The 13,691-nt window shown below is 40.5% G+C and overlaps 1 protein-coding gene across 1 annotated transcript in view; it reads left to right on the forward strand.

Annotated features, from left to right (window-relative positions):
* The window catches only part of LOC107723284 (presenilin-1-like), a 20,904-nt gene extending 10,638 nt beyond the window's left edge, over positions 1-10,266 (forward strand). Inside the window, exons 4-11 of the mRNA XM_016531851.1 lie at positions 4,541-4,682; positions 4,764-4,831; positions 5,420-5,630; positions 5,944-6,076; positions 6,194-6,280; positions 7,437-7,604; positions 8,454-8,572; positions 9,214-10,266. Of these exons, the coding sequence (XP_016387337.1) occupies positions 4,541-4,682; positions 4,764-4,831; positions 5,420-5,630; positions 5,944-6,076; positions 6,194-6,280; positions 7,437-7,604; positions 8,454-8,572; positions 9,214-9,369 (1,084 nt within the window). The 3' untranslated portion in view covers positions 9,370-10,266. The remainder of the gene's footprint in view (positions 1-4,540; positions 4,683-4,763; positions 4,832-5,419; positions 5,631-5,943; positions 6,077-6,193; positions 6,281-7,436; positions 7,605-8,453; positions 8,573-9,213) is intronic.
* The last annotated feature ends 3,425 nt before the right edge of the window (positions 10,267-13,691 follow it).

The following is a 13,691-nucleotide window of genomic DNA, read 5'->3' on the forward strand; positions in this document are numbered from 1 at the left end:
ACACACACACACATATACACACACACACACACACACTAGTATCATACTAAACACTGCATGGGCTCAAGGAAAAGACACGTCACACAGCCAGCAGTGCAAACCCCTTCACCCCTGTACACAGATACAAAAGGGGAAGACAAAGCTTTCTGCTTGACACTTCACAAGTCAACGTTCTGAAAACTTCTGCAGCTGCAGAATGAAAAAGGATTAATTCAGGTGAGCCCTGAAACAGCACATGGAGTAACACTCAAAGACCTCAACCAAAAAGCCAGAAACATCCCTGCATTCACACCAGAACTTGTAGGAGACAATGACGTCCATGCCTACCTGCGAGACATTGACTTTCACTTGCAGTCTTAGACCAGTCTGAACCACCAAGATAGCCTCTATCTGCTCTGGATCACCTCTAGCCCAGAGGTGAGACGCTTCCTGGCTCAACAGCCAGGACACATCCAATCAGACTACCAGCGGCTTAAACAAGCCATCATAAGGGAATTCTCAGACCCAGAGTCTGAACACGGACTGATCGCTGCCCTAGCCACCAAACAGGGCCGGCATGAAACTCCCCATGCTTACTACCACAGACTTCGTTGAGCTTACTTCGGAGCTCACAATGATCCTGGGATAGAGGAGGACACCAGCTTCAAGAGCCTTTTCCTCCAAAACCTCCACCCCATTATAAGTAACTATTTAGGCATTATGGCCTGCCCCCACACAATGCCTATTCATCAACTGCGTGGCCTGACACAGAAGGCCTATAACAAGCACAAGGCCTCCAACAAAGGTGTTTGTAGGACCCCACTGATTCTGAACGGCAAAACCCAGAATCCAAAGCATTTCCACAATGCAAGACCCTTCTACAAAAAGCCACTAGCCAACAGAGGACAGAACCGGCACCATGGCAACAGACCCAGGTTCCAGACCAAAAACTGGGAGAAGCCATGGAAGAAGACATTCTCACCCTGCGAACACCACAGTATGTCCAACAGCAGTCCACCACAGCATCCTCCACCACACCCTTCACACAGGTGCCAAACGGAGGCTGCACAAGGACAGCTGGACATGCCCACTTCTGAGCTACAGGAGCTAGCAAAAGAGCTCCTTGAACAGAACTCAACTGAGGAGTGCTGGGAAGGACAACCTTCTGTCTCCTTGCCCAAAGCAACACGGCATCACTAGGTCAGTCTGAAACTCTCTTCACACTACAGAATCTCCATAACCATTCCCTGCGACCCCCGGAACCACCTGACCTCTCATAAGTGAGAGTCCAACCCAGCTGTTCCAAACCACAGGTACCACAAATAGCCTACTGACTAATAACACCTACAAACAGTCATCTGCCCCAGACCAACTCACTTTAGGATGACAGGTGACACTGGCTCGACACCTACTGCACAAGCTTGAGGACCTGCACCTTGCTGCCGCCTACCTCACCACAGCACACCGCCTGACAGCATCCACCACGGCACCACAACCATTCCTGGAGGCACCGGCAAGCCAGAGAGCCTCCACTGCCTTCAAGTCTTGTGTGCCAGAGGTGTGTCTGATTTTCCGGTTATTTTCCATCGTTCACCGTTGTCTACAGGTCCGACAGCAATGCTCGAAAGGGGGGGATGTAACACCTGGACAAATCAGACACACAGTCATTTGTTATATTTAATAAATAATCCCTAACACCCCTCACCCAACCAACATGCCAACTATGAGGGTCTGTGGACCCTTCCCCCGAAATGTAAATAACCCCAAAAGGACAGAACAGACCTCTGGTTATCACAGTAACCAGATAAACTTTTCGACTTGTAGACAGAGTCTCCCTCCTACTTAATTCCCTCTGAAATAGACACATACTGCCTATAGGAAAAGACTCCTTTCATTAATTCATAGCAGAACTTTCTGTGAATGAACATGCACATCCCCAGAACAATGTGCGTATCATTACTGTTTTGTATTTTGTATAGTTGTATTGTACTGTACAAATTATACTGTTTTATACATGGCTTATGATAGAATTATTACATAATGTAACCCAATTGGTACCATGTTTCATATCAAAATAACCCTTGTTTAGTCCACCATCCATTGGTGCATACCATCTCCTCATAACATGCATTTTATGCTTGTTATATTAATCATAGAATTAAGGGATATAAAACTGCCTGCCACTCTGATCATGCAAATGAGCCAGCTTTCAAACAAAGGGTTGTAAACTTTCCCTCCAAAGTTTGTTACATTGGCTCACTGACCCCCTGGAGGTGTTCAGGCCTTGCCAGAAGTTAAAAGGCCACTACAACAGTGACCTCTCTCATCTTCAGCTGCTCTTCTGCTTCGTCTTCTGGTTGCTGCTCAGAACCGGCGCAGTCGTGCCTGGTAGGCCTCAACTACAGTCATGTCTTCACTTTCCGCCTGGGAGAAGTGCAATGCAAGTATCGGACATTTAACTAAATGAAACCGGTTTAGTATAAGCTGTAGACCCCGTTATAAAACGGCACTGATGGCTTCACTCAGGTGGTTAACTGACTCCTTTTCATAGCTTCATTACCTGTTTCTCTTAACGGTTTCATTCATTCAGTCTCATTTCCCCTTCCCTCATGTATTATGTGTTTGTGTTTAGTTAATAAAACTTTTGTGCACAAATTACATGAGTTTCTGATTCTGTCACTGCTTGTGGATAGTGTCCCTTTAACGATTCCTGATCTTGCTACATGCTCTAATGCACTAGTACTGTAAGAAAGTTATTTTCTGTGTCCACGAATATGAAATTACACTGAATGTTCGCTGGACGAACAGATTAGTTGATGGTAATATTAATTATGCTACAGTTACTACGGCAGCTGATATTAATAATTGTAATTAATTATAAGCAATTGTAATTATTTATATACATTTCCCTTTTTTGAGCTAATTCGCTACATTAACTTAAACTAAAACCATTAAAAAAAACATTGTTACCTGAAATAAAATAAACATGAACTGAAATAAAATAAAACAAATGGCAGCATTATTTCTAATCCTCTATTAGTTTACTTTTAAGTACTAAAATACCTAAAACCACATAAACTAAAATTAATAAATAAAAAAAATTATAAAAACCAAAGTAATTTTTAAAAATCTCAAAAAAATTCTAAAACTTTAAAATTAAAGTGAAAACACAAAATATTAAAATAAAATGCAATTCAAAATATTAACAAAAACTATAATTGTAAATGGTACTAAAATAACAGTTGAACAAAACGGTAACACCAAGTATTAACCGTCTGCACGTAATTGATCCTGTACCTTTGTGCTACAGATGTGAACGATTCCTCCGATCATGCAGCTTGAGGTGATCAGACTTACGGTTTTCGTCTGGCTGATGATAAACCCCAGAAATGGTCAGATGGGCTCTTTTGACAGGAGGCCTTTTTAACAGCGCTTTTGCAAACACTCTAATAACCACAATGCACTAAAACCACTCTGAACACATTAGCGACATCCTGCCAACCACAGACAACTAGCTGCAATCATGATGCTGGAAAACACCACTCTACACCTATTTTCCAAAGAACATATTTTCTTCAGAAAACATAAGTCTGAAGGTCTGAAATGTCTGGAATTATCTAAATGATCTGTGATCAGGACTCTATGAGTAAGGAATGAATTGAAGCTGGTCAGTGTGTCCAGTGATGCAGTTGCAGTGACTGTCCTCTACACAGCGCTAATGCTTCACTGACCCCCTCATTGTTGGAGAAACTGTCGCTTTGTCCTCTTACATGCTTTTTGCATGTGTGGTTCCCTTGTGAACCAAAATCATGTTTTGCATTGTAAAATGATTTTGTATATTATATATATATTTGCTGTTATGCAGTTATTTATTTAATTTAGAATTATTATCACTACTGATTTTCAATAGATTTATTATCAGTATGAATAAAATGGTGACATAAATATTAATGTGTACACTGAATATTATTATGAATAAATAATATGCTATAATGTTGGTATAAAAGTAATGAGAATGAGTTCTGGATGTTTTTTCCCCCTCCATTTCAGTAAAAAATAGTTGGGGTGTGAAATTTGCTTGCAAACCCATTAAAAAAACCCCATTTTCATCACTTAAAAAAAAAAAAAACATTAACTGAAATAAAATTAATTTTATTTAAGCTATCTGCCAAGGCGCAACAGTTCTCACTTTCGTGTAGTTTAAGTTGAAGTACTAAAATAAAAAATTTAAGGACATATAAAAAAAAAAAAGAAAAAGAAAATTACTAAAACTTTAACTAAAATTAAAGTCTAAAAAAATCTAATTCAAAATATGAACTAAAGCTATAATAGTATATTAATGATACTAAAATAACAGTGTTTCCTATATAATTTAATTAAATATGACCATATATTCATAATTTTATATGTATCATAAGAGTTACCAGATTGTAAAAGTTTGAGTTCATGTTAAGGTAATTTTCTGTTTAAATTGAAGGTTTTTATGTTGAAAGAGCAGTATTGCTTCTTTATTTTAACTTGAGTTTTCTTTTGAAATATAATGACGCGTGTCTCTTCGCAGGATCTACACTCCGTTCCGTGAGGACACAGAGACGGTGGGTCAGCGTGCACTGAACTCCATGCTCAACGCCTTCATCATGATCGGAGTGATTCTGGTCATGACTCTGGTGCTGGTGGTGCTCTACAAGTACAGATGCTACAAGGTCTGTTCACTCTGCTTTCTGTATGACGCTCACAGACTCTTCTTTCATCCAGGTTGCAGGTTCATGTTTTGTTTTTTGCAGGTGATTCAAGCCTGGCTGTTCTTCTCCAACCTCCTCCTCCTCTTCTTTTTCTCCTTAATTTATTTGGGGTGAGTTCTATTTTTTTCTTCATCCTAGTTTTGCTGCTTTTGGGCTGTACATAATAGGGGGAAAAGTGATTGATATATATGGATAATTATTAAAGACCCTGTGAAACTGTGTGACAAGTGCAGTTTTCTGTCCTGTTTAAAAATATTTTACATTCGTTTTTATTTTTGTGTTTTCTGTTTTCATTTGAATGTTTTTGTAATTTTGTTGTGTATTTTTTTGTCATTTTATTCATCGTTGTTGTTGTTGTTGTTGTTTTTTTCAAAAATAGGTCTAGTTTTTATTAATTATTGTTTCAGTTTTAGTTTTTCTAGTACTTTAAATGTAAATGAGAAATGTTGCTTTGGCAGCTAGCTGAAATAAAACATGTAAAACTATTTTATTTCAGTAATCGTTTATTATAAGTAACACTTTTTAAATCATTTTCGTTTTAGTTAACTATAATAACACTGGTCCTGTGTTGATGTATTTATACAGATAGAAACAGGTATTTGGGGGTAAAGACAGCATTTGATTGGAGTATTAATATTATCATTGACAATAATCGATAAGTAAAATGCCGTATAAAGACTTTTGTTTCTTCACACCAGGGAAGTGTTCAAGACGTACAATGTGGCCATGGACTACTTCACGCTGGCCGTGATCATCTGGAACTTCGGTGTGGTGGGAATGATCTGTATCCACTGGAAGGGTCCGCTGCGGCTCCAGCAGGCCTATCTGATCATGATCAGCGCTCTCATGGCCCTGGTCTTCATCAAGTACCTGCCGGAGTGGACCGCCTGGCAATTCCTTTGTTTAACCGTTCTATCTGATTATTAGGCAGACTTCTATCCGTATTAGACGGAACTGTTAACGACAGAGCTGCCGCTGTCAGCGCAGTCAAAATGAAAGTCCCGCCTCGAACGCATCGGCCAAACAGGAAAACGTAACCCTATTCTACTTCACGGCAGTTATATGACTATAAATTAGTGGTCGACCGATATATCGCCAAGGCCGATATATCGGCCGATATTTGGCATTCTTTAAATATCGCATCGGACGATATATCGGCCGACCACTAATTTATAGTCATATAACTGCCGTGAAGTAGAATAGGGCTACAAATGGTCTCAAGGCTAAACTGCTAATAATTAATGCTTCTTCTGTAGATCTGTTGGCAGTGTTGTGCCCGAAAGGACCTCTGCGTATCCTGGTGGAAACAGCTCAAGAGAGGAATGAAACCATCTTCCCTGCTCTCATCTACTCCTGTAAGTAAAACCTCGCAGAGTCGCAGCACTGCTGTCTTCTCAGCCTGTGGAGCATTGAATTCAGGGATTTAGTTGACCATCTGGTTCTGTTACATGTGCACCCGTTTGATTCGTCAGCAACCATGGTGTGGCTGTTTAATATGGCGGACAGCGCTGAGACCGGGAATAATTCCAGCCATCCAGTTCCTCAGCAGGAGAACCAGGGTGAGTGAGTGGAAGAGCTCCAGAATCATACATGCATGTAATAATGTGCATCTTCACAGACACCTTACTGAAGAAATATGAATTTCAGATCTACGTCTAAAAATGCTTAATTGGTTAGATAAAACATTGACCAATAATATCTACACTACCTTTCAAGAGTTTAGGGTCAGTTTAATGTTTCTAAAATAAGTCTCTCTTCTGCTCACCAAGACTGCATTTATTTGATTAAAAATACAGTATAAAAGAATAAAATAGTGAAATATTATTTCAGTTTAAAATAGCTGTTTTCTATGTGAATATCTGTTAAAATATAATTTATTTCTGTGATCAAAGCTGTATTTTCAGCATCATTACTCCAGTCTTCAGAGTCACATGATCCTTCAGAAATCATTCTAATATGCTGATTTGCTGCTCAAGACACATTTCTGATTATTATCAACCAATTATCAAGTATTTGCCGCTTTTTTAATTATCGCATCAATCGATACGTTTTTCTGTTTGGTTGATGTGTTTGACCAATGAGATGTGTTGGAAACAAAACTTTTATTTTGAAATTACTTTTATTCTGACAGTTACTTGTGCTTTTATTATTTAAATAATAATGAATTATTAGACAGAACTGTTAAAGATAATAAACGATATATGAAAAAGTATTAATCTACCATAAGCAAATGCACATTTATATCATTTAATTTCACAAACCTTGCCAACTTTATAAAAATCCAGCTGTTAGATCTTCGGAAGTGTGCATTTGTAGCCTTTTGAATTTGTGGTTTTAAAATTTAATTTATGAAAAAAAATTATAATATTTCAGAAGGTATTTGTCTAAGGTAAAAATCTCTTTTTTTTTTTTTTTTTTTTTCTAATTTAATAAATAATTATAAAGTAATTTCAGCAATTGTTATGCATGTGTTTTTGCTATCTTCGTTGACATCGGGCATAAAAAATAAATAAATACTACTGTTGATATTGTTGGTCACTAGTAGTTATTCCTACTCTCTACTATAAATGCAGATCATGTGAGCAGCAGTGTCTGCATCTCATTGGTATTTGCCTCATTGTGTTGCTGCTTATTTGTTAAACTCAACTTTTCTCAGACAGCTGTGAATCGCTGTCAGTGTGAACATTCCTCATGGCGTCTCTCTGTCTCCTGTAGTTGCCATGGCGCCCACAGCTCAGCCGGAGGATGATGGCGGTTTCACACCAGCGTGGGTCAATCAGCAGCAGCATCAGCTCGGCCCCATGCAGTCCTCTGAGGACAGCAGACGAGAGATCCAAGAGTTGCCCTCCGCGCGCCCGCCACCTGTGGAAGACGACGAAGAGCGTGAGTATCTGCAGTAACTCATCCGGTTCTGCCCCTCCTTTCCAATAAGGAGGACACCCAGCACCCCTCAGCATGAGTCCTCCGTGTCACATGATCAGACCACACATGATGCAAAATACATGCGGCAATGGGGTCCAAATAGTTTCACTCAAACCACATGTGGAAGTAGTGCCATGGAATATGCCACAGTGGTCAACTGGTTGTAAAAAGTATTTCAATTTCTATTTCACACTTTTTTAAAAGATAAAATGAACCATAAAATGTCAAAGAATCAACAAAAATATTTTGAACAAATGAGGTGTGTGATATGAAATAATGATATTGGCTATTAAGGCCATGTCCACACGTACACAGGTATTTTTTGTCGTCTTCTGTTTTAAAAAAAAAAAATCTCCGTCCACATGAAAACACAAAAGCATGCTATGAAGCACTGTCAAGAGCATGCCAAACCAACAGGTGGCGATATAATCTCAACCGTAAAGCCATGTTGGCCAATCAGAATCCTGAGAAAGTTTCCGGTAGGCGGAGATAACCGCGCAGGCTCCGACGTCACAAGCCAAAATCTCCGGTTTCGGCGTTTACATGATAACACTGCAACCGGAGTTTTTGAAAATCTTCACCCTGGCAGGCGTTTTCAAAAATGTTCGGTTTCAGTGAACTGGTGCTGCGTTTGCGTGTGGACGAACGGCCAAACCGCATAGAAAAAGCTGCGGTTTTGAAAATACCTGCGTTTGTGTGGACAGGGCCTAAGTGTGGTTGCTGTTAAATGCAAACAAAACCCTCACTTCCTGTTGTATCCCCATTAAGCGGGATTTCGTGCACTTGCTGATGTTTGTGTGTGTTTTTCAGGGGGTGTGAAGCTGGGTTTGGGAGATTTCATCTTTTACAGTATGCTGGTGGGTAAAGCATCAGCTACAGCCAGCGGTGACTGGAACACGACGATAGCCTGCTTTGTGGCCATTCTCATCGTAAGTATCTCAAAGAAAACGAACAAATCTCTAAATCGGGCACAATTCAGTTATTATTCTCCAGACAGGCAAAACCTTTTTTTTTCATGCACTGGTCAATTTTGTGATTTTGGGCTATTTTGCTTTTAGATTTTAGCCTTCCTGTAGTCTAATGAAAAAAAACATCCTAAGTACACATTTAAATATTTGTTTTTATTGCTCTTTTTGTATATGTAGATTTCAATTACATATTAAATAAGATGATGTGTCAATGTGCATATTTAAACATTACACAAAACTGTTGTCTTAATGTACTGTGATTCATCAACTGGAGAATGTATGGTAATATGGATTAGTTAACATTTTTATCCTATTCACATATAGTGTCTTGCTTAAAGTCACCACGAACCCATTTAAATGTGAAACAGGATGTTCAGTGAGTGACAGGACTTGATCTTATTCGTCAGAATTGATTGGATTGTGTAAAGTGGTGACGTAACACCACTTTTTTTTTGCAGTAACATGCACAGATAACTGTCAAAGCTAGTGTCATTTCCACCAAACAACTAATGTCAGAGTGTCAAAATGACCCTTCACCTATGTGTAACGTTTTGCATGTTTTGTTAGCATTCACAGTAGTCTGATTTTAATTTTTTCCTCAGGGTTTATGTCTAACTCTGCTCCTCCTGGCGATCTTCAAAAAGGCCCTTCCAGCTCTCCCCATCTCTATAACCTTCGGCCTGGTCTTTTACTTTGCCACCGATAACCTTGTGCGGCCGTTCATGGATCAGCTGGCTGTTCATCAGTTCTACATTTAGCACGGAGGAGAGGTCACTCCTCATGCACTTCACTTTACAGCTAATTCCCAGAATCCTCTTTGCAGGGAAAGTGAACCCTGTAGACGAGCACACCTTTCCTCTTCCTCTGGACACATGATTGGATTCGCTGTTTTTGGCATTGAATGACTCTTTATTAATTACAGTGCCTGTCCAGCGACTCATCTGATCCTGATATTTGCTTTGGTAACTTCTTCGGGCGATGTGCCGAACATTTGTTTGCTTGGAGAAAACACAGACCATCTTACATGTAAGAATGGATGAAAGTGATCATGACTTTATCACTTTGATGAACTCTGGTGTATGGAATGGGACCAGAGCTTGCTTTGTCCACCAGATCTTGGATTCACTTTCTAGGCATTACGTTAATTCCAGCTCCGATATAGTGAGCATTAACCCAAAGCTCTCTGAATGATATGGCTGCACGCACAGAGGTAGGTACTGATCACTTTTATTGGTCTTCTGAGGGTGCCTGTGATACTTTGAGTTTTCATTTTTAACACCAGCTGAGTCCAGCCATTTGACCATATTTGAGACGATGTTCTGGGCTACTCTAGCATTAAATCAAGTGCTGATCCAAGCTACTGTTGTGCTCTCCTGAAAAGTGTGAGAGCGTCATTTTGGAATGTATAAACTTTCTTTTTAATTTCCTACGTGTTTGGACAAGATGTCAAGAGACTGTGTGGGAATTGTTTGTTTGTCAATTTGTTGTTGTTGTTTTGTTTCTCTTCTTTTTTTATTTACCAGCACAATGGTTGATGAATAACTTTCTTTCATATTACCCACACCTTTTGTCATTTCAAGAAAATGCAAAGGTTTTGTAACTAAATTGAAAGATTCACAAATAAAAGGGTTGCTCATTTGAGCAAATTTCAGTCTCCATCATATCATTTTCTGTTGAAATTCTTTTTTTCCCCTTCTTTAGCCTTGAGTACACCTGATATTCACAATCAACTCATTAATCTGATGACAAGTAGAGATTAATATCATGTAAATGGGGGTCCAAACTGGTCAGGGTTGCCAGGTCTGTGTAACAAAACCAGCCCAACTGGTACTCAAAACTTCACTTCAACTCTCGGATTGAAAAAAACAACCCTCGGCAACAGTATAAAAGTAGCCCAATTCCGCTGGAAAACCGCAGACTTGGCAACACTGTTTATGATCCAGTCACCCATTTCACATCCGGAGTTAGTCAAAAACGTGTACTTGCAGTATAATGTTGCCAAAAGAAAGGTTTTCCTGCAATGCACTAGCACAGCTGTCTGTTACCCAGTGAAAGTCCAGTTGTGTACATACTGCGTGCAGAAGTTTTCTCTATTCAAAACAAGCAGTACAAATATCTGTGAACCACTTTTTTTTTTTTAAATCCGCTTCTTATGATAGTTTCCATGACAAATAGAAACAATTTCTCTAAAATCAGCTCAAAATATCAAACATGTCAGATATACGTTGACTGGATGGAATCAAGGAATGGTTCTTTACCCACCATACAATGTGATTTTCTGTGAAATCTGAAAACTTCCAACTGCCCAAGATCTGCAGACATCCTCTGACTTTCAGCAACTCATGTTGACTCGTCCAGACTGCAAATCGTGGCTAAAATCTGGACAAACGTTGCGTAATGTATACAAATCTTCTGCTCGTATTTCAGCACTGAGCCCCGTTCAGTCCCTCATGTAAAATGGTTCCTTGAAAGAACAAATTAGAAATGGTATGCAAATAAGTTACCATCTCATTTAACCCTCAACATTACCTGGTAGAGGTGTTCTGTCCTGTAGTAAATCTATAGCCCTCTCATGTAAGGCTTAACTGGACTGGCCAACATTGAGGACATTAGGGAACAGTCAAGTCAAATTACCGTGGGGCTCATTGTCTTTGACCTGTTGTTCAGTCTCGCTATTGTTAAAGGGCCTGAAAATGGTGGGAACATTTCAGAAATTCCACAATATTGAAGGACTGCGCAACCCCTCTTCCGAGTCCCTAAGCCTTTGGGATTGGCATGTTGCCTGAAACTATAGAGGTAGTAGCGGTTTCCATGGGGACCGCTTGGCACGGCATGCTGGGATGGCCACTCTCTTTTGACATTGTACCTTGGTGATTAGCGTCAAGCTGAGCCTTCACATTCCACCTCAGCGTCTCACCTGAAGTCTACAATTATCTTATGCCACAGGTGAAATCAATGGATTTCCACAAAAACACAACAGGCAAAAAACTCTAGAAATTGGCAGGCAAGTCATTCCTTAGTATTTTGGCTAAAAATGTGATGCCTAAAATCTCTGACTTTTGAGTTTTGCCTGGAGGGCAATAAAAATAGTAAAAAAAAAAAACTAAAGATTTGCATTGAATGAAGGACCAAGGACAGGGCTCTTCAACTCCAGTCCTGGAGGGCCAGTGTTTTGTGACTTTAGTACCAATCCTAGTTAAGTCTGACACTTTCCCGTAGTTATGCTTATGTTTAAATTATTGTCCCTGGATTAGTAGGGTACTCTTGTAATAAAGTAGTGTTGGTAACGGACAGATTTTAAGTATCAATTCTGCTTAAAAAATGCCATCTAATCCTGTTTACATGAAATAAGTCTGCTCCCGAGAAGGTTTAAGCTTACGGACCTGTTGCTATGACAGCAACTCCGGGATGAGCTTCGAAGAACCAAACTATCCAAGATCATGCCAAATCGTCAACAATCAAATCCAGCTAACCGAGTTAGTGACGTACGAAGAACGGGCCCCTGAAGTTGCCCATCCCTATAACCACTGTTTGACCTATAGCAGGGGTGTCCAATCCAACTCCTTAAGGACCACCTTCCAGCAGAATTTGGCTCCTGCCCCAATTAAACACACCTGAAACACCTAACCAAGGACTTCAGGTCACTAGAAACTTCCACACAGGTGTGCTAGAGCTAAACTCTGCAAGAAAGTGGCCTTTTGGGAGCAGGATTTGACACCCCTGACCTAAAGCAGTGGTTCTCAAACCTGTCCTGGAGTACCCCCTGCCCTGCACATTTTGTATGTCTCCCTCATCTATCACACCTGATTCAACTCATCAGTTCATTAATAGAGACTGCAAGACCTGAAGTGGGTGTGTCAGATATAGGGAGACATACAAAACGTGCAGTGCTGGGGGTACTTCATGGAGAGGTTTGAGAACCCCTGACCTAAAGGAACATATATGGCAGGGGTGGCCAACGTCGGTCCTGGAGAGCCACAGTCCTGCAGAGTTCAGCTCCAACCTTAATCAAACACACCTGATCAAGCTAATCAAGGTCTAATGGTGCGTTCAAGTCATGTCGGATAGATCGTATTTATGAGTTGAACGCACATGAACGCCACCACAAAGTCGTTATTACGAGTGGGAAACTTGAAATGCGAAGAACAGGCTCCAGGACTGGTGTTCTTGACTGTTTTGTTCCATTCCTAATCAAACACACCTGTCTGTTATTTTTAATCAATCTTGAAGACTTGGATTAGATTTTTCAAGTGTGTTTGATTAGATATGGACCTGAACTCTGCAGGATAGTGGCCGTCCAGAACCAGAGTTGCACATCCGTGCAGTAGAGCATAATTTTAGCAACGGTTTGATTCCCATTAAGATGTACGGCATGCCTTGAATGCAGTGTAAACCGTTGCAAGCAAATAAAATAAGATGGCAGAACATCACAGAGATTTGGGTTACTCTTATGAGTTGGGCCAATAAATAATTGGGCTCGATACGGTTTGGTTTTTTAAACTCATTTGTGTCAGTGTGAAGAAGCAGGGCTAAATTTGGTTGCTCCTTTTTTTGTTAGCTTGTTTTTTTCCCCAAGTCCATTCACTTCCTGGAGCTGTATTAAGTTGGCTTACTTGAGGCCATGCAAGGAAAGGACAGAAAGGAAAGGATGTGACGTGTGGCATCCCATACTTGGAATTTGTGCTCTGCATTTAACCCATCCAAGTGCACACACACAGCAGTGAGTAGTGAACAAACACGCACGCACACACACACACCCGGAGCAGTGGACAGCCAATGCTGCGGCGCCCGGGGAGCAGTTGGGGGTTCGGTGCCTTACTCAAGGGTCTCACCTCAGTCATGGTATTGAGGGTGAAGAGAGCTGGTAAATTACTCCCCCCACCAACAATCCCTGCCGGACCTGAGACTCGAACCCGTGACCTTTGGGTTACAAATCTGACTCTCTAACCATTAGGCCATGACTGCCCCACATTAGGCTGTAATCTCTGGAGGTGTGTCTTGAGCATCTAGACCATCGAGACTGCAGGAGATGTGGCTAAGGATAGCTCATCTAAGGGGATTACTAGAGGTGTGAGGGAGT

This window comes from Sinocyclocheilus rhinocerous, unplaced genomic scaffold, assembly GCF_001515625.1.
Source record: "Sinocyclocheilus rhinocerous isolate Xijiao unplaced genomic scaffold, SAMN03320098_v1.1 scaffold364, whole genome shotgun sequence".
NCBI classification, from domain to species: domain Eukaryota; kingdom Metazoa; phylum Chordata; class Actinopteri; order Cypriniformes; family Cyprinidae; genus Sinocyclocheilus; species Sinocyclocheilus rhinocerous.